At 36.1% G+C, this 27,955-nt stretch overlaps 1 protein-coding gene across 5 annotated transcripts in view; it reads right to left on the reverse strand.

Annotated features, from left to right (window-relative positions):
• HELZ (helicase with zinc finger) overlaps positions 1 to 27,955 on the reverse strand; it is a 166,231-nt gene that overhangs the window by 46,499 nt on the left and 91,777 nt on the right. For all 5 annotated transcript variants that reach the window (XM_077853724.1, XM_077853725.1, XM_077853726.1 and 2 more), the window contains 7 exons: positions 23,876 to 24,054; positions 20,890 to 21,008; positions 19,574 to 19,719; positions 18,164 to 18,311; positions 14,782 to 14,965; positions 9,967 to 10,195; positions 3,169 to 3,373 (listed from right to left, as the gene is read on the reverse strand). In XM_077853724.1, the coding sequence (XP_077709850.1) occupies positions 3,169 to 3,373; positions 9,967 to 10,195; positions 14,782 to 14,965; positions 18,164 to 18,311; positions 19,574 to 19,719; positions 20,890 to 21,008; positions 23,876 to 24,054 (1,210 nt within the window). The remainder of the gene's footprint in view (positions 1 to 3,168; positions 3,374 to 9,966; positions 10,196 to 14,781; positions 14,966 to 18,163; positions 18,312 to 19,573; positions 19,720 to 20,889; positions 21,009 to 23,875; positions 24,055 to 27,955) is intronic.

The raw sequence follows: 27,955 nt of genomic DNA on the forward strand, positions 1-27,955 counted from the left end.
TTGCCAAACATAGGCCTGTGCAAACAGGTCCTGGAGCATTTTTAACTATTGGCCAGTCTTCTAAAGATTTCATCTACATGAAATCAGGTTGGGATTTAAATTGTAGTCTAACATTAACAATACTAATTTTTAATATTTCTTATGCACAGAATTGTGTTAAAAGTTAAACATTAAGGAAAACTTAAGGGAAATTATATGGTTTAGTATCACATTTTCAGAAGTAACTTCCTTTTCTAGCAATGAAGTATATCCTCCTTCATCAAAAGACTCTAGCACATGAAATAAAGTATCTGGGATTTGTTTCAAAAATTTCCAGTGTGTTTATCTGGTGGGGGGAAAGGAGGTGTCTGTAGATGAGACAAGATTACATTGATAATTAATAAACCTAGATGACAGGGGGATGCCCAAGTGGCTCAGCTGGTTAAGCATCCAACTCTTGGTTTTTGGCTCAGGTCATGATCTCAGGATTCTGGGCTCTCTGCTAAGCAGGTAATCTGCTTGTCCCTCTGACTCTCCCACTCCATTGGTGCACGTGCGTGCACCGTGTGTGTGCACGCTCTCTCTCTTAAATAAATAAAATCTTAAAAAAAACAAAAACAAAAATCTAGATGACAGGGTATTCATTAGATGCATATATTTGAACTTCCTACAATAGAAAGTTAAATAAACAAGACTCCAGTACAAATTCAAACCTCAAAACAATTTAATGGAAGTAAAATAAAATACTGGGGAGAGAAAAGCAATGAAGTGATAAAAATAACCTCTTGCTCATTATACATCAGTTATTTAAAATTATTGATTATTCTCATACTTGCTATAAATAATCAATAACTTTAAATAGCCAGGTGTATAATCTGACGAACCACTGTATTAGTGACACAGAAACAACAGACAATATCTGTCGCACCAGAGAAGAATATTTTCTAAAAAGTCAAAAAACAAAACTGGGGCAAACAAAAACAAAAACAAAAACAAAACTGGGGCAATGGCGGTTTTGGCCTTTAATTACACAATCCTCTCATTAAAAAAGAAAAGCCACCAATGACAGAGAGAGAAGAGGAGGGTGGGAGGGAGAGAGAGAAATGCCACACTACACTCTACTGGATGTATCATAACCATTATTCACTATCAGATACTTATTGAGCACCCACTACGTGCAAACAGTGGGGCAAGGCAGTGGGGACCATAAAAAGTATATAGAACAGGATTTTTGTCTTTAGGGAGAACTTTCTATGGTTTTATTTTTTTTATTTTTTTTTTTTTAATTTTTTATTTATTTATGATAGTCACAGAGAGAGAGAGAGAGGCAGAGACACAGGCAGAGGGAGAAGCAGGCTCCATGCACCGGGAGCCCGATGTGGGACTCGATCCCAGGTCTCCAGGATCGCGCCCTGGGCCAAAGGCAGGCGCCAAACCGCTGCGCCACCCAGGGATCCCTTTCTATGGTTTTAGAAAAGCAAGTGGATTGAACATTTATTACTTCACCTTTAAAATGAAAACAAAAAGCAAACTGCAGGATCTTGGTTAGGGTCAGTCCACATTTGGTATCATGGCTTGAATCTAGCTGCACCTATAGTACATAAATTGATGCTTACATTCTCAGGTCAGTAAAAAGAGCTTACTCTATTGTAGTTAGGAATATGCAAAGGGTATAATGATTTTACAACATTTTAATTAAAAAAACAATTTTTAATTTAAAAAACAGTAAAATATAAATATTTCTACCTGGGTTCCCTACTCCCCACACACCCTAAACTTCTTGCTGGTCCTTGTAGAGCCTATTCTCTCACACCTCTAGCCTGTTGTATAAGCTCTATCTGAAGCTTCATTCATTCATCTAAAAAATACTTTTAAGCACCTACAATGAGCCAGATGTTGTTCTAGGCACAGAGACTAGAGCAGTAAACAATACAGACAAACATCTCTGCCCTAATGGAGCTCATATTCTAGTTTCTGAAATGTCTCCTCATATCCTCCCATCTACTCTGTGGACTCCTAAACAAGATTTCTGTGGTGGAAACTGCCTTGAATCTACCTACTTCCTCTGACCATCACCTTCAACACTTGTGGCAAAAGCGGGGCAGGTGTGTGTGTGTGTGTGTGTGTGTGTGTGTGCGCGCGCGCACGCTAATTTGCTTGCCTATGTTTCTCTAGCACCTACCCATAGCAGCTAGCACATAGAAGAAACTTAACTATTTAATAAATAAGTTGATTATCAATTTAAAGCATTCCTACACATTTGATCCACTTTTATTAAACTAATAATACACAACAGTATATTAACACAGAAGTAATTCTCTTCTCAGCTTAATACCTATTTAGCTGAAAGATTTTCAAGATATTAAGCCATTAATTATTGTTTACACATTAGGTTTTACATTTTTAAAATGAAGTCCCAAACTGACATATTCTTTTACTTCATTCATGTCAATAAATTTAATACCATGCTGATGACTATAAATAGACCAAAACAAGCAGAACAAATACTAAACATGCCATTCTCATAACTCTCGTTTCTAGATGGTAAGTGCAAGCATATTTTTTTCAGGCACTGTAGCAAATAAACCAGCTGTCTCTGCCCAAAATAACTATGGTTCAAAAGCAGACATGGCCCTGACTGACCCACCTCCACGCCTTCTGATGAGACTACTTCTTATACAACAAATATAGGTCAACTCAATTAAAGTAATCTTCAAGAAGTCAACCAAATTTTATCACTGTGTCAAATACCACTTGAAATTAACTGTTCATCAACACATGATTGGAACTGCTTTCTACAAACACTATTGTATATTATTCCTTATAATAATATACTCTAAGGGCATGCTTTTAATAAGTGTGATAGTCTTTTCAACTGCTTTGTTTTATCCACATCTTGTTAAAACAAAGTCTACCAGTAGAGGGGACTGGGAGGTATCATACAAAGGACACCAGAAGCAATCAGGTACTTGAAAACTTTTTGAGGATGATTATGACATTGAGCATAGCTACACACCACACTGTATTCTCACTTACATGTGCAAACTAGCAAGTTCCTTGCTGAAACTGCTTGCCGCCAAATGTAACCTTCATTTCCAATATTTAAAGTAACTTGCAGCCCAATGAACCATGGACCCTTCTGTGCTGTTCTCTCCCTCTACCCTCTTCGATTCCATCAGCAGACTTTACCTTGGGGGGTGACTGCTGAAGTTTGTTGGTATTTCCTGAATGCTGCAGTCTTAGAGCCCGGGGGATAAATTCAGGTGCCAGTGGATTCAACACATATGTCTTCTTGAGTTCTAAAGCCTCTAGCTGAGCTTTGATCTGTTCAAAAGTGATTCCGTGTAGGCTATTATTGTCATGACACAGGGCAATAAATCGCTCCCAAAATTTCCTACAGAAAAGATTTAGAAGATCAGTTTACAATTTCAGTGGATAAGATCACAGAAATGAACATAAGCAACTATAGATAATTTCAAATTCACTCTTCCCACCCCAAATGCTCAGATGAAACATTTATACATGATTCAGGTATAATCTTTCCACCAGATCACAAGACTCCATAGTTTGATTCTGAAACTATAGTTATGTCTAATATTGTAGAAAATACAAACTATGTTCTCAATTAATTTGGGCTAATCAATACAAGTAATGTGGTCAATGCTCATCTAGAATTATAGTTTTGTTATCCACATAGTAAGTAAGGATTTCAAAACTGATGCTAGCTTATTTTACAGATGATTTTTATTTCTAGACATATATATATATATATATATATATATATATATATATATATATATAAAATACACACACACACACACACACACATACATAAAACAGACTAATTTGAATTATAGGGCCAAATTAGTCTGGTGCTGGATGACTAAGAAAAGCCAACTCAGGACATAAATCTCAGCCACAAAGTAGATAATCCTCATGGAAGATGCTTTTTTTTAAGATTTTATTTTTTTGACAGAGAGAAAGAGAGAGCACAAGCAGGGGGAAGGGCAGGCAGAGGGAGAGGGAGAAGCAGGTTCCCTGTAGAGCAGGGAGCCCAAAGTGGGGTTCAATCCTAGGACCTTTGAGCTGAAGGCAAACTCTTAAATCAACTGAGTCACCCATGTATCCTCCTCATAGAAGATTCTTAAGAAATAACTATCTTTTTCTCTTACTTAACAGATGCCTGTCATAAGCACAACTTATTAACTAAGAGAGTTAAATTAATTATGAAAAATACAGGAAATTGGAATGCCAATTTTAATGTTGATTATTTCCTAATCACATTAATAAATACTAAAGGAGAAAAATACATTCAAAACTTTGTTGCAGTTGCTGCTATTTTCCTTCAGTTTTAAAAACTGATCTCCAAAAAAATAAAAATAAAAAATAAAAATAATAAAAATAAAAACTGATCTCCAAATATTAAAAATATTAAATATATATTACAAAAGAACATAATTTTAATTTAAATGACTATTATAAATATATAGGCCTATCTTTAATATGAGATTCAAATAATGTTTTATTATGGTATAAAAAAATGTATGATATGATTTCTTCCCACATTGGTATTCTTGTGTCCAGGTAGACAAGAAGTAATCAAGATAGCTTCAAGAAGCATAAATGAAAAGGTTTATATTATAGAAGTTAGTATATGAATGGGAATTGGGTTATTAATATATTCATAAAACTTTGCAGGGTTTAATTTTGAACTGTTTCTCTTACATATGCCTTTCCTACTTTTTTAAAGTTTAAGAAATATGTCCAAAAAAAATTCAGGCTTATATGTCAACAACAGGAAGAGTGAAAGTATTATAAAATATTAAATATGTATTTCTCACAATAAGATACAACAGTCTTTCAGCTACAGGAAGTATGCATTGCTAAGAAATGTCCACTAAAAGCTACCCTTTATTTTTATTAAGAACCCTTCTGGGGGTGCCTGGATGGTTCAGTTGGTTAAGAGTCAGACTCTTGGGTTTCACCTAATTCTTGGTTTTGGCTCAGGTCATGATCTCAGGGTCATGAGATGGAGCCCCATGACAATCTCCACACTCAGTGCAGAGACTGCTTGTCCCTCTCCCTCCCCATCTGCCTCTTCCTGCTGCCCCTCTCCCCCCCACCCCCCCCACCACACACACACCCTCTCAAATAAATAAAATCCTTTTAAAGAAAAAATAACCCCTCTGAAGGAATCAAGGCTTTTTGCTTTTTTTTTTTTTTTTTTTTTTTTTTATGATAAGCACACAGTGAGAGAGAGAGAGAGGCAGAGACACAGGCAGAGGGAGAAGCAGGCTCCATGCACCGGGAGCCTGACATGGGATTTGATCCTGGGTCTCCAGGATCGCGCCCTGGGCCAAAGGCAGGCGCCAAACCGCTGCGCCACCCAGGGATCCCGGAATCAAGGCTTTTTAAATCACAGTCTGATAGTTAAAGAATTATCTTTAATATAGCACTCAAGAGCTGAAATCCATAAACTTTCCCATACTTTTGATTTAAAAAGCCACAATATTCAACTGAATATTCAATGTGAATATTTACCAACATGATTCCACGTGCTATATTTAAATGTAGTTTCTTTGGTCTGATAAAGTATTAATTTCATAAAATGGCATTTCATATTTGGGTTGAAATTCAAGACACACCAAAACACAGAGAGAATGGACTGGCTTTTATTCTCAGCTTCTAATACCGATTTTTATAGCATATTTTCATTTCCAGCTTATGTGGCCAAGATGCTAGAACTTGTTCTATGTTCAAGCTGCTTTTTTGACTCGAAGCTCTATTCCCATGCCACCCTCACTGACCTCAACTGCACTGAGCAAGAGCTGAACTAACACAGGGTTCAGAAGAACCTTCAAACAACCCCCAGTTCAGGAGAAGCCAGTGGCTCAGTGACAGTCTTTGTCTACAAGATCCCAAGAATTTCAAAGCAGCAGACTTAGAGCTGAAAGGACACCATTTCAGAACAATAAACACAATAAGTTAAACTAGTTCTGAAAGCTCCATTTTAAATCTCACTTATCCTCTGACTGGCCCACTGGTATGGTGAGGTGGTCAAGTATGTGGATTCAGAACTACACACTCTGGGGTTTTCGTAGGGGCTCTGACATTCAGGAGCTGTGTAACTTCAAGCAATTCAATAACTTAATCTCTTTGTAGCTCAATTTCCTCATGTGTAAAATAAGGCACCAATAGTATTCATATTATTTTCTCACTTTTAAACTTTCAGAGAAATATATTTTTCCCTTCAAAAATTCTTAAAAATCCTCCTTTTCTCTCTTCATAATGGCTCTTTCAGAGATTATTCATACACACAGCCCTTGAACTCCTCAATACTTTAATAAAATATTATCTATGGCATTATGAGGCATTTCTGAACACATAACTGAAAGATTACTTGAGAATGAAGATAATCCTTCATTTCTATGATTATTTATAGGCGAGACCAATTCTCAGGCCCCTCCCTAAATTTTTCATATATTATTGATAATAACAACTTGGGCTAGAAAACCCAAGTGTGTTTCTACATACTATAATTACAAGCATTTCAAAGAACATAACCTTACTTTTAATCACTGCATGAACAAAGTTTGGTTTTGTTTCTATGCTAACCTGGCTTCTAGGATCATTGATAAAACAATGAAAGATCACTTGGTATGTTTAAGTTAGAGAGTGAGTATCTATTCGTGCATTTATATATATATCACTACATATATATGAAATATGATTACATCTCACTGAGCCAATGGCATCTATTAAGAAATTCAGTTCACAGAAAGACCTCCTCCAAACACTGATTTAGAGAAATGTTATGACTCCTCTCTGGCTCTCCCCATTCAGTGTAGATTTATACAAACACATTCATCACTTTCTGGGAAAGGCAGAGTAACCCAGAGAGAAGAGCTTAGGTTTTAAAGTCAATGTGACATCTGTTTCAGTGAACCATTCAATAGGTATATGACCGTGGGCAGTAATTTAAACTCTTTGAATCAGGCAGCCCATTTAAAATGCAAATAAAATTCCCACATTGCAGGGTTGTTGGGATGACTGAATAAGGCTAAGTGTGCAAAGCACTTAACGAAGCACCTGGCAAGAGAAAACTGTCAGTAAACATCAGCTACTATATTAATATTTGTTGGTTTGGTAAGCTGGAGAGAGAGAAGTTCACTACATTCACATCAGGTTAATAGATAAATTCTGTTTAAAAATACAAAAAAGATTATATAATAGTTGCCTTCTAAACTGGTATACTATACACAGTAATTATTCCTTGAAATTTTAATTAATATTTAGAAATATCATATTAGTTTTTCATAAATATTGAATAGGACATGGTGGGGGGATGATTAACTCAAACTACAAAGAATTCATTCCTCTGTTATTATAGTACCTAAGAATCATATATGACCTCCCAAGTTTACTTGTATTATGAGATTAAATTAATTTCTAATAAAATTAGAAAGATTATAGTACAAATATCCATACACTTCAACTATTAGCTCTCAGAGCCATTATTAAACTGTCCAAATAACACAGATAATCAGCAATCCAAATTAGCTATTAAGTTATATTTTTTCTCCCTACACAATATATTTAACCTCTCTGAAAATATTTTGCCTAGCTTATAAATTAACTTGCAGCTCTTAATACACTCCAGCTTAGTAGCAAGAAATAAGTAACCAGTAGACCTGGCTTCGAGTTAAAAATTAGCCCCAGATAATTCTGACAGCATGGCCTCAGAAAGAATTATTCACCTATTTGCTCTAAGAAAATAGCAATTTATGTCAGAGAAGCGGTGAAAAACGCTGATCTCTTGGAATTCATCGCATAATACAACTATACAGAAAGGGATAATGGTTTAAAAAAAATATTCATATTGATAAATGTTTGGAGTCACTTACAAAAAAAAAAAGAGTCCAAAACAAGTTTGGCTCAAGGCTACTGTTATACAATCTGTTTATTCCTCCACAGTTTCTAATTTGTTTTTTTTTCCCCCTAGTTTTTAATATGTTGTTCTATTTTATATGTGTTTTAATCTATTAAATTCTAATCAAACTGTATATATTTTTCAAATGACAAATATGAACAAAAATGGTAAAATATCACAGCAATAGTCTAACCAAATATGCTTTCAATGAATTATAAAGTATCTAAAGTAAAATTCTCAGGAGAGAAGCCAAATTATTAGATCTAGTTTTACTCATTTGGAACATGGAATTAATATATTCTCTTTCTCAACTTTTTGTCATTAGTGGCTAAAGATGAACAGAAATCTCCCTTGTAAGTATGAAATTATACACATCTTGGGGCACCTGGGTGGCTCAGTCAGTTAAGCATCTGCCTTCAGCTCAGGTCATGATCTCAGGGTCCTGGGATTCAGCCCCGCATCAGGCTCCCGTTCAGTGGTGTCTGTTTCTCCCTCTGCCACCCCCCCCCCAAATAATTAATAAAATCCTTTTTTAAAAAAGATATTTTACAATAGGACTGTTCAGCTATGCATAAATAAGTCATGGTGCATTTAAGTTTTGTGGGGTTTTTCTTTTAAATAAAAAGATTGTTTTTATAACATAACCATAAATTTAAAATATTTGATTCCTTTGTTAATGGTTTTCCCCTTACAAAGTATATTAACTTCTCTTGGAGTCTTAAATTCTAATACATACAGATTATTATTATTAAACATCCCAGTTGTCTCCCTTCCCATAGAATTTTTCTTTCTGCTGAAACAGGAAAACAGACAATAAAATACTGCCCTATCTATATTGCAATAAAAAATTTGGTTTAAAAAGGCCACTTCCTAACAGCTCTGTCTACTTTAATTCTAACATATCAAAAAGAAATAATTATTCAAGGCATATTCAGGACTCTCTACATCACTTATTACTATCTGAATTCACTTTGACAGGTCCTAGAATATTTCCACAACTTTAAGTAATCCCTAGTGTATTTCTTTTTCGTAAAAGAGTATAGATTATAAATTTCTGTTCAATTGTTTTTTTTTTTTTTTTGCTAATGATAACATAATTTTCAACACTACAAAGAACAAGTCTTATATTACTGGCTAATAGCTAAAATTTAACAATTAAAACTCTGATTAAGAGGTATAACTCGTAAGTGTGTAATTTCTTATTTTGATATTTTATCAACATTTTAGTAGAAATAGCTCCTTATGACTATAATCTACTAGCAACACGATCCAAAGATAAGTATAACTACTCCTAACCTCCTTAATTTTAAGATCTTCTGGATTAACCAAACATGAAGAATCACTTACACTGAGAAGCCCTGAGAGAAAATAAGTAGAGAAGGAAATTCACCAAAAACAAGCTAAAACAATAATGAAAGGGGGAAAAAAAATGAAAGATTATCAATGTAAAATTCAGTTTCCATCAAAAATACACATGTACACAAAACCACCTGAGGACCCTTGCACATGTGGTTCCCTCTTTCTGGAGCACTTTTCCCCCAGATATCAGCATAGCTCACTACCCTCACTTCAAAGTCAGCTTCTCAGTGAGGGATGCTCTGACCATGCTACATAAATCACAAAATAGCCTACCACACCCCCATCACTCCTAATTCCCCTTAATGTTCTATTTCTCTTTCACTGAACTTACCATGTATAAGACTATAGGGTATTCTTATTTTATTTATTCTCAATCTTCCTCTGTAAATATAAAACCCACAAAGGCAGAGATTTTATTCATTTTTGTTCACTTATGTATTTAGTGGCTAGAAAAGTGCTTAGAACATAGTGGACACGCAGGAAATATCTGTTAAGTCATGGCTAAATGAATGAATACATAATTATGAATATAATGAATAGATCCAGAGCAATATATTTTTGTATTCCTACTGGATATAAGGTAAAATTGAACCCAATTTTAATTAGCCAACAGGTCATACAAAATAAGTATATACATAAGGATGCAAATCATTCTACATTTTCTCCCTTTAATGTCTTAATCAGTAACACACAATTACCTGCATCTTCCAATAGAGCACAGAGCAATGGGATCACCCACCACAGCAACCAGGGATTGTGCTCTTGTGATGGCAGTGTTTAGAAGTTTATAGTTCGATAAAAAACCATAATCTAAATCCTCTGTAGAATCTTCCAGCAGTTGCTCTTTCTTTTTAATTGGTGTCTGTTTATGTTTACAAGTATGCCTTGTACGTACTGTACTAAGAAATAGAACTCTGAATTGTTTTCCTATTAAAAAAGAAAAACAAATAAAAGACTTAAGATTGTTATTTTGAACCACTCACATAATAAAAGCATTTCAGTTTTAAATGTTATTGCTAAGTAATGGGTGTCAGTGAGGATGTGGAGAAACTGAAACTCTTGTGTCCTGCAGGTGGAAATATAAAATGGTATGTTAAACACTATGGAAAAGTAGTATGGCAGCTCCTAAAACAATCACACATAAAACTAATACACAGAATTACCACAGCATCCAGCAATTCCACTTCCGAGCATCTACCCAAAAGAACTGAAAGAAGGATCTCAAACAGATACTAATATACTCATGTTTATAACAGCATTAGTCGCAGAGGCAAAAGGTAGAAGTAACCCAAGTGTCCATCAATAGATGAATGTAAACAAAATGTGGTATATACATACCATGGAATATCACTCAGCCTTAAAAAGGAAGGGCATTCTGACACACGCTACAACGTGAATGAACCCTGATACCATTAGGCAAAATAAGGGAGTCACAAAAGGACAAATACCATTGGACCACACTTCATAAGGTCCCTAGAGTAGTCAAATCCATAGGCAGAAAGTAGAATGGTGGTTGCTAGGGGCTGCAGGGAGGAGGGAAGTGGAACAAGGACTTATAATTTAATGGGTACAGAGTTTCTGGAAATGGACAATGGTGATGGTTGCACAATGTGAAAGTACTTAATGCCAATGACCTGTGGCATTTTATGTATTTTTGAACTGGAGAGATACTTTCAGAATGAACACATAAAAACGCTAAAAATAATTTTATTAAAATTCTTAAAATATTATTGCTGGAACCAGCCTTAGTGATTGTCTCGTCTAAGGTCCTGCTCAATACAAGGACCCTTCTTTGAAGCAGTCATCTAACCTTTCACTAACAAAGGTAGACACAACTGATTCCATAGGGAAGGCTGAGATTCTAGTTTGCACATTTTTTTAATGCTCTTTATTATAGTAACACATCTATTCACTCATTCTATGACAAATCTACAAATTTCTGAATACAGTTTTAGTATCAATCTTTCATCTTCTCTCCCTAGGCCAAACAACCCAGGTTCTTTCAATCATTTCTTACTTCCATGTGGCAGTTTTTAGACAATTACCTATCCTAGGTCTCCTTTGGGTGTTTCCTACCTTACTGGTAATATTCCTTCTAACTGCAAGCCCAAATATCCACTCTCACCACTACTATTTAACATAGTACTGGAAGTCTTGGCCTCAGTAACCTGACAACAAAAAGAAATAAAAGGCATCCAAATCGGCAAGAATGAGCCCAAACTTTCACTATTTGCAGACAACATGATATTCTATGTACAAAACTCAAAAGATTCCACCAAAATATTGCCAGAATACATGAATTCAGCAATGTCACAGGATATAAAATTAAAATCAAAGTGCAGAAATCTGTTGCATTTCTATACACCAAAATGAAGCAGCAGAAAAAGAAATAAAAATCGACACCATTTGCAATTGCAACAAAAACCATAAGATATCTAGGAATAAACCTAACTAAAGAGGTAAAAGATCTGTACTCTGAAAACTACAGAGCACTTATGAAAGAAACTGAAGAGAACACAAAGAAATGGGAAAAAATTCCATGCTCATGGACTAGAAGAACAAACACTGTTAAGATGTCTATACTACCCAAAACAATCTACACATTTAATGCAATCCCTATCAAAATACTACCAACATTTTTCACAGAGCTAGAACAAACAACCCTAAAATCTATAGGGAACCACAAAAGACCTCAAATAGCCAAAGCAATTCTGAAAAAGAAAAAACTGGAGGCATCACAATTCCAGATTTCAAGCTATATTACAAAGTGGTAGTCATCAAGACAGTATGGTGCTAGCACAAAAACAGACACAGATCAACGGAACGGAATAGAAAAGGCAGAAATGGACCCAAAACTTTATGGTCAACTAATCTTTGACAAAGCAGGAAAGAATATCCAATGGAAAAAAGAGTCTCTTCAACAAATGGTGTTGGGAAAACTGGACAGCAACATGTAGAAGAGTAAAACTAGACTACTTTCTTCCACCAGATGCAAAAATAAATTCAAAATGGGTGAAAGACCTAAATGTGAGACAAGAAGTCATCAAAATTCTAGAGGAGAACATAGGCTGCAACCTCTTTCATCTTGGCTGTAGCAACTTCTTACTAGACATGTCACCAAGGAAAGGGAAACAAAAAACAAAAATGCACCAATGGAGCTTAATCAAGATAAACAGCTTCTGCACAGCAGAGGAAAACAACAAAATTAATAGGCAACCTATAGAATGGGAAAAGATATTTGAAAATGACATACTGGATACAAGGTTAATATCCAAAATCTATAAAGAACTTATCAAACTCGACACCCAAAAAACAAATAATCCTGTTAAGAAATGGGCAGAAGACATTAATAGATGCTTTTCTAAAGAAGACACATGAAAAGATGCTCAACATCACTCATTGGGGAAATACAAACAAAAACCATGATGATGGGGCATCTGGGTCGCTCAGCCAGTTAAGTGTTCTACCCTTGGTTTTAGCTAAGGTCATGATCACAGGGTCATGGGATCAAGCCCCACATTGGGCTCTGTGCTCAGCATGGAGTCTGCTTGAGATTCTCTCCTTTTCCCTCTCCTTCCCCCTCTGTCCCTCTTCCCCACTTGCACATACATATTCTCTAAAATAATTAAAAAAAAAAAAAAAGAAAGAAACAGCAAGAAAAAGAGAATCAAAACTAGGGACACCTAGGTGGCTCAGCAGTTGAGCATCTGCCTTTGGTTCAGGGTATTATCCCGGAGTCCCAGGATCAAACCCCACATTGGGCTCCCTGCAAGGAGCCTGCTTCTCCCTCTGTCTTTGTCTCTGCCTCTCTCTCTCTGTGTCTCTCATGAATAAATAAATAAAATCTTAAAAAAAAAAATTCAAAACCATGATGAGATACTTCCTCGCATCTGTCAGAATGGCTAAAATTAACAACACAAGAAACAACAGGTATTGGCAAGGATGAAGAGAAAGGGGAACCCTCTTGAACTGCTGGTAGGAATACAAACTGATGCAGCCACTCTGGAGAACAGAATGGAGATTCCTTAAAAAAAAACAAAACAAAAAAAAAAACTTCCCAATGATCTAGCAATTGCACTACTAGGTATTTACCCAAAGAAATACAAAAATACAGATTTGAAGGGGGTACATGCATCCCGATGTTTATAGCAACATTATCAACAACAGTCAAACTATGAAGAGAGCCCAAATGCCCATCAAACTGAGGAGTGGATAAAGAAGATGTGGTATACATAAACATGGATGGAGAGAGAGAGAGAGAGAAATATTATTCCTCCATGTCATTTGGAATGACATGGATATAAAAGTAGAATATATTATGCTAAGTGAAATTAAGCCAATCACAGAAAGACAAATATCATATGACTTCACTCAAGTGTGGAATTTAAGAAACAAAACAGGTGAACATGTGGGAAGGGAAGACAGAAAGGAAAGAGAGAGAAACAAATCATAAGAGACTCTTAATGACAGAGAACAAAACTGAGGGTTGATGGCAGGAGGTGGATGGGGGATGGTCTAGATGGGTGATGGGGACTAAGGAGGGCACTTGTGATGAGCACTGGGTGTTGTATGTAAATGATGAATCACCCATTTTTACTCCTGAAACCAATATTAAACTATATTTAACTAACTAAAATTTAAATAAAAATTGAAACAAATGCCCAAATTCTGTGGAATCTGGACAACACATGGTATATTGGAGCTATTTTCTCCCCATTATCTAGAAATTATATTATTCTTACTATGTATATTCCCATGAAACCTAAAAATATAATTGTACTAAACTTTTCCACCACTCACATGATAGTGTTGCTTCATATATTTAAAAACACGAACTCGGGGCACCTGGGTGGCCCAGTCAGTTAAGCATCTGACTTCTGTTCAGGTCATGAGCTCAGGGTCCTGGAATCAAGCCCTGTATAGGTCTCCACAATTAGCAGGAAGTCTGCTTGTCCTTCTCCCTCTCCCTCTGCCCTACCCTCCCCCTCAATAACCAAGATTTTTTTTTTAATTATAAAAAATAAAAATAAAAGCACAAACTCAAATCAACTAATTACATAAAGGCAATTTAAATGAGCTCCTGGTAACTATCCACTTAGGAAAGTCTATAGGTAAAAAACAATCTGTGCCTTTAAAAATGCATTTAAACAGAATATACTTGATGGGTACAAGTTTTTAAAAATCTTTATGAACAAACTGGTCTTCAGATGTAGTATACTGACAGTAGGTGTTGTATACTAGTATGATTTATAACTAATGCACGCAGATGTAGTGTGTGGCATTCACACAAATCGTCACTGAAAAATTCCATTTGTTCCTACTTCTTTTATTTGAATATAAAAATTTAATAAACATGTAAATGAGCCTGATCTGTAATTGCCAAATTTGACATTAAAGAACTTGGTATGAAATGAATACACAATTGCTTGTCCAGAAAAAAGATCTTGAGAATTAAAAATCAAATGTGCACATACTTAAGATGTAAGCATCTAAATAACTTAATTAATACTTACCTTGAACATTTAGCACCCTTTCTACATTAACATCAGATAATCTCTTTTTTCGAAGTTCAGCACGTATCCTAAACACTTGATCAGCATATGGAGTCACCACACCAATACTGCCATCATCCAACTTCCCCCATGCTACTGGCCACTTCCTTCTCAACTCTTCTACTCGTTCCACCACTTCGAATACCTTTAAACAAACATACATATGCATATTAAAGATATGCAAGTGTTTGGAGAAAAGAAATGGTAACTGAAACAGATGTATAAAGGATGCCATTTTAGCAAATGTCATTTAAAAACTACCTCTAAATACGAGTAATGCTTTGCGGATATGAACACAGTGAGAAAAATTTTATGTACATTTTAAACTGTAAAATTCTACCTAAGTGAAATGCACCTAGTGAAAAGATGAATATCAGAGACAATGTAAATGGGCGATTGGCCCTTACCCTTCATCCAGCATCCATTCTTTTTTTTTTTTTTTTTAAGTTTTTATTTATTTATTCATGAAAGACACACAGAGAGAGAGGCAGAGACACAGGCAGAGGGAGAAGCAGGCTCCATGCAGGGAACCTGACGTGGGACTCGATCCCGGGACTCCAAGATCACACCCTGGGCCGAAGACAGGCGCTAAACTGCTGAGCCACTGTCCATTCTTAAATGCAGACAGTTTTAATTTCCTTTGTAGGGAAGAGGCCAGGAATAGGGCCATGAAACAGGCAACCCTATCTAGGAAATAAGGGAAGCAAATCCCCACATTCCCCCTCTAAGTCCATTCACTCCAGATAAGGCCAGTGAAATAAACAGCCAACTAAAAAGATTACTAGACTCAGTGCCACCATTAAGTCTCAGCAGTACAAGATCTAGCATTATCGCCTTCCGCCACTGACACAACTAAGCAAAACTGCCAACAGCTAACACCAAACCACAGCTAGGACTAAGACAAATGTGGATTGGAGACACTTTCACAATTCACTGCCTTCTAGTAGTACAAGACATTTCATTAACCTTGCAAAAAAGTAATACCTATTTTACCCAACTCAATTTATTCAATCTATTTTAATACAATGAACTGATCAAAATTTCAGTGCTTGGCACAGTGGGGGACACAATGATTAATAAAACATGTTCCTTGACTGCTAAGAGATTGCGGTATATTCAGAAAACAGATTCCATAAATATATGGAAATGGCAAGCTCAATAGAGGGTCAGGAAAGACTATGGGGGCATAGAGAAGAAAGTTATCTTTCTTTTTTTTTTTTTTAAGATTTCATTTATTTGGGATCCCTGGGTGGCGCAGCGGTTTGGCGCCTGCCTTTGGCTCAGGGCGTGATCCTGGAGACCCAAGATCGAATCCCACATCGGGCTCCCGGTGCATGGAGCCTGCTTCTCCCTCTGCCTATGTCTCTGCTTCTCTCTCTCTCTCTGTGACTATCATAAATAAATTAAAAAAAAAAAAAAAAAACTTAAGATTTCATTTATTTATCTGAGAGAGAGAGAGAGAGCGAGAGAGAGAGCACGCACACAGGCAGGGGGGAAGAGCAGGGGGAAGAGGAAGGAGGGGGAAAGAATTTCAAGCAGACTATGCATGGAGCCTGATGCAGGGTTGGGCCTCACAACCCTGAGATCAATCCTTGAGCCAAAACGAAGAGTCAGTTGCTCAATCAACTGAACCACCCAGGTGCCCTGAGAAGAAAGTTTTTTAAATGGCATTTTAAAAACATTATTTAATATTTGTTGATAATACCTACTTAAATTTACAACATTAAATATACTTAATAAATTTGAAAGTATTTTTATTCCTTTCAAGACCTTGAGAATAATTGGCTAGGATACAGTTCTCACTGCTAGATACAAACTCAGTGAATGAGGGAGGTAGGTATATTGTTACAATAATTTGAGTAAACTGGACTGAACACCTGGCACTGTCACTATAAGGAAGAAGAAAAGAGAACCTGAGTCTACTGCAATAAGGAATAAGAAAAACCTATCTTCACCCATTTGGTTAAATATGGGGGTAGATGAAAGTTGGGGAGACAACTCTACTGGCCACCCCAACCAAACACACACACAGAGTTCCCACCACTAAGTTATACAGAACCATTTCCCCACTTCACCTCTCTATGAGGGGATGCATAAAACTAGTCAAAATACACAGACTAGTGATGGTGATATGAGGAGCTTGGGCAAACTTCTCTCCCAGACAGACATCTATTAAGCTGGTCAAAATTAGCAGACAATCATTCAAAGTCTCTGGAGATTAAAAAAAAAAAAAAAAAACAAAGTCTCTGGAGATTGATCTGACTTTAATAGAAACTGAGAAGCATTTACTCAACAAAGTCAACAGAAACTCAGTAAGGAGAGACCAGAGCATTCAAGCTAGGGACTGTACCCATCCCCCCCCAGCTCTTCAGAAAGGCTCTATAGCAGCTGAGGGGCAGCTCTCATTTCCCCCAGTTCCCTGCAATGAAAGTTATTCCAGGTGGTTTTGGCAGCTGGTAGGCATCAGATCCCATTTTCCACAGCTCCATGCTGCAGAAGGCTTATATTGAACAGTTAAAAGCAGTTGATTCTCTTTTACTGCCTTCTAACTATAGACCTCTCATCAATTTTTCAAAGGAAAGATGAATTACTATTACATAATAAGACCCATTTCTTTGTAAATAAAATGAGTAAAGCATGGGACTCAAGTGAAGAAAGGGAAATGGAGAACACAGATCAAGAACTATCCTATAATGACCAACCAAGCACAGCTCCCTAATCTGGGGGCCTCCTGAAGTCCAGAACTCCACTCCCTTGTGACAGCCAGAACCTAACCCTAGAGTCTCTGGCCTGCTGGCCCTTAAAGACTTCACCAGTTTTTAGTGTACAGCCTGATCTGACCATATAACCCACATTCTCTCTAAACTTAAAAAGTCAGAAACTAGAAGAGAACCATACTAGTTATAGCACATAATGGCTTAGCAACACTGTCATCTGGGCCTATGTAATCTCTCTGGAGCACAGGGTTCTGGAATTTTAGTCTTAATCATCTAAAATGATAACTCATTTGAATATGTACTATGAAATATAATCATGGTCTTTTAGTTGACTAACAATAATAATTATATGAAAATCATATTGGCTTTTCTTTTAAACAATGTCATGTATTTCATATTTTGTCTTAAGAAATGTAAATCAAATGTAATCAAAATGTAAATCAAAGTTTTTGTTTCCCATAGGAAATTCTTCTTAATAAATCAATGTTATACAAAGAATAAACTTTACATGCTATTTTCATGTAAGTGACACACAATAAGACATCAACCCAAACTGTAAATAAACAGTCAACAAGAACAGACCATGTAACTGAAAATGTCAACAATCTGCAAAAGAACTAAGGTACCTCTGCATTGTTATAAAAAGCTGTGCTATTTTTTTCTTGTACATCTTCCCCTCGTGCTGTAAAGAAAGTTAGTGGGTAGAAATCCTTGTGTGCTGGTTGTTTTCCACTTGCCATCAGTTTGCCCTCATAGAAGAGCTCAGAGGTGTAACTACAAAAAAAGACCAAATAAATAAATAGACAGCAATTCATCATTAAAATTAACTTCGCCTATAAGGAAAAAAAAAATTAGTCAATTCTAATAATGCTGCTTTATGTCCATGATTAATTTTAATTCAAACATCTAAACACCTATGAGGGCAAGATTTTCCCCAAAATTAACCACAGCAATAACAACAGAGTACGCTCCTGGTATACCACTGCCTAATGAGTTAATCTGGTCAGGTATGAAGCCAGAATGTAGAGAAAAAAAAAAAAGAAATGACAATAGTTTAATACCAGATAAGAATCTTGCTCTATGAGGAAACTATTCCAAGCTATTTTCTTGGTTAACACATATTTTTATTTATATGGGTCATTTACTTACACATGCAAACACAAAGATATATAGACCCTGAAACACACACAACTGAAAGCCATTCAAGTCTTCCAACTGCAAAAAGAACACTTTTTACTGATGAAAATACTAAGTACTTGATTGCAGCAAATTACTAGCAACAATAAAGAGAATCACATTTTGAGACTGATAGAAGCAATACTTAAATCCAAATTTATTTTTATATCTACCTTATCATTTACATAGAAATCTAAAAATGGTTCTAACATAATCAATATTATTAAATTATACTAAACTTTAAAAAAAACTGTAGGTTTTTGGTGGGGTAGTGACTGGAAAGGAGCACAAAGGGGCTTTCCAGAGTGCTGCTAATGTTTCTTAATCTGGATGCCAGTTGCATGGGTAGTTTCAGTTTGGGACTATTCACTGAGCTGTCACTTATGATATTTTTACTTTTATAGATGCATACCACAGTTAATAGAAACCTTTAAAAACTTTATGAGTAAGTTTCATGGTTTTTTCCTTCCTTTTTTGATTCCTCCCTTCCTTCCTTCCTTCCTTCCTTTAAAAACAGATTCCTTATATAACACAGCCAGACATAAAAGCAAACTACTACATGTTGTCAATATAACTGTTTATTACATCATGCAGTTTTACATATGCTTACATATTTAGTCACAGAAAAACATCATAACTGATAGAACCTAAAGTTTTAGTTTCCAGGATTGCCCTATTTTGTGAAAAATTACAGCTGACTTTTGAGGTACTCTTTTACAGCAATAAAATTTAACATAATTTGCAACGCCAGGGACACCCTACAATTGGGCAGGGAATAGTCTATCCCTCATAACAATGCCGTTTGAGTTCCCTCCCCCAGACACAGGAAGTGTGATATAGAAGGAGCACCTCACACCTACTTGATGATAGCTTCATGGGAGCGGTAGTTCTCACATAGGAGAATTCTACATGGAAACTCAGCAGGGTAATGCTCATAGAGTCGATCAAGTAATGAAACATGAAGGTTTCTCTCCCTGGCAAACTCGCTGTAAACAAAAGGACTGAGCTGTAACAGACAAACATACAGAAAAAATTTAACTAAATATGCAAGTACCACTTTTTTAACTTACTTATTTAAAAATCCACTACACTGAAACCTCTATGTACTAAATCTCAACATGCTGAATGCTGGAATAAGCAGAATCAAAAATACTTTCTCAGAACAATTTTACTACTATAAAGAACTAGGCTACAATTTCTAACTTTTTGTTTCAATATATTGACAGTAGCATAGAGTTTCTACACATAGGCTAACAAAGGGCTCCTCTAATACAAATAAATAGTTATTACTTCAGTAACTTCAGGGATGCAATCCATTGCATTACTAGGAGAGTCAATCAGTTATTTCACTAAAACTGATCAAATATTTAAAAGGGTGAGCTGGAAGGATAAATAGCCATGACTTAAAAACTTATTTTTAATAATCAGTAAAATAATGCTTTTTATCTCATAAAGTATAAGGAGCCATTCTTGATCATACCTTTGACCACTAAAGAACGAAATTAAACCACTTTTGGCAAAGAAACAAAAGCAGAATTTCTTCCTCCACATTCAACTCTTTCCTAGATGTTGTCACAGTTACAATACTATATAGGTTCAATCTTGATTACAGCAAAAGAGAGAACTTCAAACTGCAACTTTGTAAAACAAAGATTAATAGAAAAACTCTATTTCTCTTTCTTTACATAGGTATTAAAATACAGAAAATCAGACACATTCTTTGAGATGTGGGCTATTATTTTGAATTAAGTATACTTTGTTTCCTATGATGGAAAAGAGTCAACTCTTCATGAAAATATATTAGGGATAAGAATTTGGGGAACTATAGGAAGGATAAGTTAAATTTATTTAATAAAGAAAAGTAAAAAATATTCACACTGTAGAATGCTAAACTTCAAATTGAAAACATGAATATTATAATACTGATAGATTCTTCATTCCACTCTCTATCCAAAGAAGGGAAAAAATAGTGGGATAGTAATTTTCCTTCAGAGAAAGTAATATTTTTTTTTTTTTAGTAATTTTCCTTCAGAGAAAGTAATATTTTTCACTATTTGTGCAGAAATATTGAACTGTAATACATGACACAATTTCATAGAGGTTTTAGGACACAGAATATTAAACACCAAGATATAATTAGTAGTTCCTTCAATGTGGTGACTCAGAGGGCACATACCTGCATGTGGTCACCAGCCAAGACAATCCGAGTGTTTTTAGTTGCTAATGCTAGAGGCATAATTGTTTCACACTCCATGGCCTGGGCAGCTTCATCTAATAGAATGTGTGTAAAAAACCCTACAAAGTACAGTATAAACACAGTAAAGCATCTCACAGCAGCAATAAAGGCAGAAGTACTTCTTTCCTTTTCTTAAGGAAAGCATTCAGTGTGCTAATTTCAGAATTGTGAGTACTTGTGATGCCAATCTTCAATTTAGAAAACTGTCAATTTAAATCATTATTTAAAGAACAGAGATGAAAAGAAATAACTATTTTTCCCAATAATAGACACGAAATGGCATCTGGTGCTAAGGGCCCCAAAATGAACAGTTGACTGAGTATATATAAAAATGATTTAAAGTACAAGATAATAAATAGATAGATGATAGATAGCAACTTTTCAAGCAAAAAGAAGGGCTGGCAACTAAACCCTGATAGTCCATTCACTATTCATGTGGTGAAATATTGAAAATAAAACAGTGGTAGTTTATAAGTAACTTTAGCTTTACCATGCCTATTAAACATTAAAATAAAAAAAAAAATCACACCTAAAATCTAATATAAGGGAGAAAGTTATAATCCAACCTTGACTGAAACAAAGGGGGTACTGATTAGCAGAATCACTAAATTGATTATTCAGGGGTGTGTGTGTATGTGTGTGTATTTGTATTTGTATAAATTCATTCTAAAATACTACCCTGGCTAAAACAAAACAAAACAAAACACCAGTGTACAAAAAATGACAGATAAATATCAACCATCTGTAGTAGGAGGCATCCCATGTCTTGATTGCTACTGCCACTCACACTGGGGCACAGGATTCTGTGTATAGAAGGGAGGAGAAAGTCCTTTTGCCCCTAAGAGGGGAAGAGAGGCAAAAATCTCAGTCTCAATGTAGAGAAGGAAAAAGTTCTCCTTTACTGCCAAAACACCGAGGCAGGAAGAAGGAGTCCTTCTTTTTACTAGCATACCAAAGAAACAAAATAGTTTCTGAACAGAATGACAAAGTTATAAAACTCCCTGGATTAATTAGCCTCCTGTGAGGAGGGCCCAAGAACCAAACCTCTTTTTCTATCCCTATTCCTATGAATATCAGCAAGTTCCAAACCATCTACTTATGCAACTTTCTAAACCAATCTGTTTTTAGGTTAGGAACATTTTAAATCTTACTGACTGGCTGTAATATCCACCATCATCATCCATTCATACAAATGGCTGTGACTGATATTGTACATATCAATAAGTGTTGTCTATTTCCTGACAGTGGCCTAAATATGATAGAGGCTTTTGCATTTTTCTCCCTGTTAAGGAGAGACTTTGTTCTTTTTGTTCTACAAAGCTAATTACTTGAAAACTAGTGGTTTCATTAGATAACATTTTAATTAAATAGAGCGAGGCTTGAATCAGGAATTGGATATATCATGAAACTGTTAAAGCTATTGCTTAAGCTAGTAAAGGTAACTCGAATTAATCAAACTGATTTAGCCTGAGACTTGGTTCTCTTATCGGCAAAATAAACCTCCTTCCACAGGACTGATACGGGAATTAAATGAAATCAAGTACAAAACACCACCCAGAGCAAAGTACATAGGCAACTTCTATGTATTCTATATTTTTTGCTCTTCAAAGCCATTCTTTTATGTTCTCACAAAACTTTACTGTTTAGGAGGTTTGGGCATTTTACCTAAGTGGCAAATAGGCAGAGTATAACCATGAAGTAATCAGACTGTTAAATAAACATACCAAAATTTACATTTCAAATAAGTGTTGTTCCTTCAAAGAAGTCAGTTGGGAGGAAATAGAACCCACTCCAATGATGCAGTCACTGTTCAAAACATTTCTGAAACTCTGCTTTTATAACTGGCCTCACCAGCCAGCTATGAACTGCATGCACAAGAAAATAAGTCTCATTACATGAGAGGCACATCTATCTCTCTCTTTTTTTTTTTACCCCTAATGGTACTGCTCAGTTGGATCACCTACCTTATTTACCAGACATGTCTCAGAAAGATTTTGAAGTTTTTCTAAAATTAAATCTACCCTCAAAAAAGAAAGTTTGGTCACCATTCATTCATTCAAAATAAACAGAGGTTTATCAAGGGCCTCCAGGTGTCTATACCCTGGGCCAGGTGCCAAGAATTCAAGGTGAAGAGAACAGTATCTACCTTCCAGGGACTTGAATGTTCAAAAGAATCTGTCACTGGTTCTGAAAGCAATTCCAAAAGGAGAGAGCAAAAAAGTGTTGAGCAATGTCAACTATTATAATACAGCAGTAATAAATGCTCTTCCAAAGCAAATATCTTAAAGTGGTACCACTTTTTGATGGTTAAGTTCTGCTATTCTTATCAGAATTACCTGTCACTTTATATCTGTACTTCATACGATATTAGTTTGATTTTTACAAATTCCTACACTTAAATAATCTTAATAATAGGTCTAAAAAACCTATTATGATTGCTGTCTCTACACTGTATAACACAAAAGTACTTTAAAACAAAAACCTGAGAAAATTGTAAAACAAACAAAAAGACCAAAACTATCCAAATTTTAATTTTCACCTGACCAAGAGTAAGTAAATACCCTCAGATCAGGGAACAAATAGAATAGTGGTCACTCAAATGTCTAAACTAGGGGCGGACTTTTTTCTTTTTTTTTTTTCTTTTTTTTTGGTAAAGGGCCAAACAGTATATATTTTAGGTTGTGTTGGCCATACAATCTCTGTTGCATTTACTCAACTCAGCTGCTGTGGCACAAAGGCACCCATACATAATAAATAGGTAAATAAATGGGCATGGCTATGTTCCATCCAATAAAACTTTATTTACAAACACAGACAACAGGCCAGAATTGGCCCACAGGTTATAGTTTGCCAACCCCTGATCTAAACCGAATGCAGAAGCCCTATGCATTCAGAGACACCCTATCTGTGTCTTGAGTCAGCATACCAGGTTCAAGGTCCAACTGACAGAGGTACTGGGAAGTATTCAATGTAACAACAACCACTCGGTGTTTAAGAATATCTTCTTTCTGTGGCATCTGAAAGGTGGAATGTGCGCTTGAGATCAAACAGTACTGATGCACAACTGGGTGGACAGTCTTTACCCAGCGATTTCTGAAATATACCCTATAAAAGAAGATAATATTTCCTATTTATATTAACATGTTACCAATATAATAAAAAAACTGACAGTATTATTTAAGACTACCATATCCAGAAATTAACAAATAAATCTGGTAATCATTAACACTCTACGAATTAGAATTTAACATACAACTGTGACTATGCCCTACCAAAAAAGGATTCAAACAGAAAGCATATGCACCATCATAAAATATCTCATTATTTTTAAGTGTTCATAAACACACTGTGTTCACACAAACAGCTCACACAAAGAGTTCATAAGCACTATAGTTTTTTTCAAGTTCAAAACATTCCCATTTGGGAATTACTTTTTTCCTAGAATATTCTTACAAAAATATACTTAATTCATATTGTAATTATCTGTGCTAATAAAAATAGTGAATTGCACATCCACAATAGAAACTTCAATGTTATCTGTATTTCACTTCAGAATATATTTTTATACTCGTATCTAAATAGACCTCTAAAGGAGATTTATTTAAAGGAAATTATCTGAAGGAAATTTAAAAATAAAGTTAAATTTTAGACAACCAGAAAAATCTTAAACAAGAGCATCTCCTCCACTAACTGCAAAAGAAAAATATTAATAGGCCTCATGCAACAGACTACTAAAATGGTATAAAAACAACTCATCCATCCATCCACCCACCCATCTCTAACCCACTGGCATATAACAAATATCTACTGGGTGTCTACTATGCTGCAGCACAAAGGCAAATCACATGATTTCTAGGCTTTCATAAAGGCTTTGATTTACTCTAATTTTAATGGAAAGCCATCAGAGTTCTGACAGGGCAGTCACATGATCTGAATTATGTTGTTAAAGGACCACTCTGTTTCTCTGACAGAATATATAGTTTAGGGAGGTAGGAAAGGGCTGGACAGTGGTATGCTGGTAAATGTTGAACAATCAGCTTGGAAGAAAGGGGTGGAGCTGATCTGTAGTGTCTGCTGACTACTGTGTAATAAAATCTACTACCATGGCCAATTTCAAGCCACCAACATGATGCTAATGAACACAAACTTGGGAAGCCATGTACATGATTATGCCTCACAGCTACTATAAGCTTGGCTGCGACACATGACTGACTGGAACAGAGGCAGGGGCAGAGAACAGAAGCAGGGAGACAAGTTAGGAGGCTGCTGTAAGGCTCTGAACAAGAAAAACTAACAGCCTGGACCAGGATGGTAACAATAAAGATGTGAAGGTAGCTGGATCCGCTACATATTTTGAGAGTAATGCTGACGGGATTTACCGGTGAATCAGATTTAAGAAAAAGGATGATTCTTTACCTTTCAAACTAGATGAATGACAATGGTATTTACAAAGATGGTGAGAGTGAGGAACAGATCTGAAGTGGGGGCTGAGAATTCAACTGTGGACAAATTGAGCAGCAGACATCCAAGGGGGGATATTCAATAAGCAGGGGTATATGTAAATCTGAAGTTCAGGAGAAAGTCTGAGACAAGAAGTATACAAATGGGATAGTATTTAAGCCTTGGGACTAGAAGAAACTAGTTGGAAGAGTGACTGATGACTCCCCCAACTTTCAGAGGCAGGCAAAAGGAGAGGGAAACAGTAAAGATAATTGGCAAGAAGCAGTTAAAGAAGTAGAAGAGGGGATCCCTGGGTGGCGCAGCGGTTTAGCGCCTGCCTTTGGCCCAAGGCACGATCCTGGAGACCCGGGATCAAATCCCACGTCCGGCTCCCGGTGCATGGAGCCTGCTTCTCCATCTGCCTGTGTCTCTGCCTCTCTCTCTCTCTCTGTGACTATCATAAATTAAAAAAAAAAAAAAAAAAAAAAAGTAGAAGAGAACTTCGGAGAGCGTAGGGTCCAATCAAGGGATAGACGTCTACATTATTAAATCTTTGGGATATTCTCTAGGCCCATCACAGTGCTTGACTTATTAGCAGCATATAGGTTCATGGTGGTTCCCTGCCTGCAATGCTCTCTTCCCTCAGCTTCTGTGACTCAGCTTCTCCTTGCCTTCTGTCTTCCTTTCTAGGTTAGGGCTTCCCACACATTTCTCTTCTCAGGCTCTGTTCTTTTCCTGACCATCTAAACCAGACCCGTGGCTTCAATCACTACCAATACTCTAGCAATTCACATTTTTCTCCTCCAGCCAAGACCTCATCTCTGAGCTCCAGGATGCGTATCCAACTTTTTATTTAACATTTGTCTCCTTTAGGATATTTCAAAGGCAGCTCAAATGTAATATGTGCAAAACCTAACCCTATGATATTCTAAAATGTGTTTTCACCTTCATCAAACTGGTTACTGCTTTTAAGCAAAGCAAAAATAACAGTAATAATAAATACACCTAAATATAAATTAGAAGAGAAAAATTAAGAAATATATTTTAAAACATTATTCTGAGAGGAAGGACAGTAACCTTAGTAAAACTAACCAATATCACTTCTAAAGATGTAAATATGGGGGCACCTGGGTGGCTCACTAAGTTAAGCATCTGCCTTCAGCTGGGGTCATGATCCCGGGGTTCTGGGGTCCAGGTCCACATCTGGCTCTCTGCTCAGCAGGGAGTCAGCTTTTCCCTCTCTCTCTGCCCTCCCCCCTGCTCATGCTCTCTTCCTCTCTCACAAATAAATAAATCTTTTTTTTTAATAAATAAATAATAAAATATGTAAAATTATTAAACAACATGTTTTAGGTCTTTTTTTTTTTAATTTTTTTTTATTTATTTATGATAGTCACAGAGAGAGAAAGAGAGGCAGAGACACAGGCAGAGGGAGAAGCAGGCTCCATGCACCGGGAGCCCGATGTGGGATTCGATCCCGGGTCTCCGGAATCGCGCCCTGGGCCAAAGGCAGGCGCCAAACCGCTGCGCCACCCAGGGATCCCTGTTTTAGGTCTTAATAAAAAATGTTTAATTAGGGCAGCCTGGGTGGCTCAGCAGTTTAGCACCACCTTCAGCCCAGGCCGTGATCCTGGGGACCCGGGATTGAGTCCCACGTCAGGCTCCCCACATGGAGCCTGCTTCTCCCTCTGCCTGTGTCTGTCTCTCTCTCTCTGTCTCTCATGAATAAATGAAACCTTAAAAAAAAAAAAAAAAAAGTTTAATTAGACAAGCAAAGCAGAATTTACTTAAGTAAATGAAAAATCTCATTTTACCAATTACCTGAAGAAAATCATTTACAAATTATGATTCCATTAACTAAAATATGTGCATTTAAACATAGAAATTACTAGAAACTAAACTCTAAAATGTTAGTAGTATTTATCTCTGTGTGCTGAGAGTATAGATAATTTTTACTTTCTTCTTGTTCTTTTCTATATTTTCCATACTTTCCTACATGAACATTTAATTGTAAAGCTGGAAAAAAGGTTTTGCAAATTATTTATCAATACTAATACCAAGCACCACTTCTCCCTCAAAGAAAAAATAAAAATTGAAATTCGGGATCCCTGGGTGGTGCAGCGGTTTTGTGCCTGCCTTTGGCCCAGGGCGCGATCCTGGAGACCCAGGATCGAATCCCAGGTCAGGCTCCCGGTGCATGGAGCCTGCTTCTCCCTCTGCCTATGTCTCTGCCTCTCTCACTCTCTCTCTCTCTGTATGACTATCATAAATAAAATTAAAATAAATAAATAAAAAATAAAAATTGAAATTCTAAAAGTCTCACTACTGACCTTTTTTTGCAATTACCTTGGAAAGTCACCTCAAGTTGAAGCTAGTAAGACAAAGTTTAATCGTTAAGCCTATATTCCTTAAAAGTGTTGACTTCAAAAAGACTTAAATACTTTCTTGGTACTTTCACTTTGTGCAACATTTAAGGTACACACTTGTCTATAAGGCTATTCAAAACACAAGCAACACTTTTCAAAACTGGAGAACAGTGAGTGATAAGTGACACCTTCAAGCTCAC

Source organism: Canis aureus, chromosome 16 (genome assembly GCF_053574225.1).
Source record: "Canis aureus isolate CA01 chromosome 16, VMU_Caureus_v.1.0, whole genome shotgun sequence".
In the NCBI taxonomy this organism is placed as follows: Eukaryota; Metazoa; Chordata; class Mammalia; order Carnivora; family Canidae; genus Canis; species Canis aureus.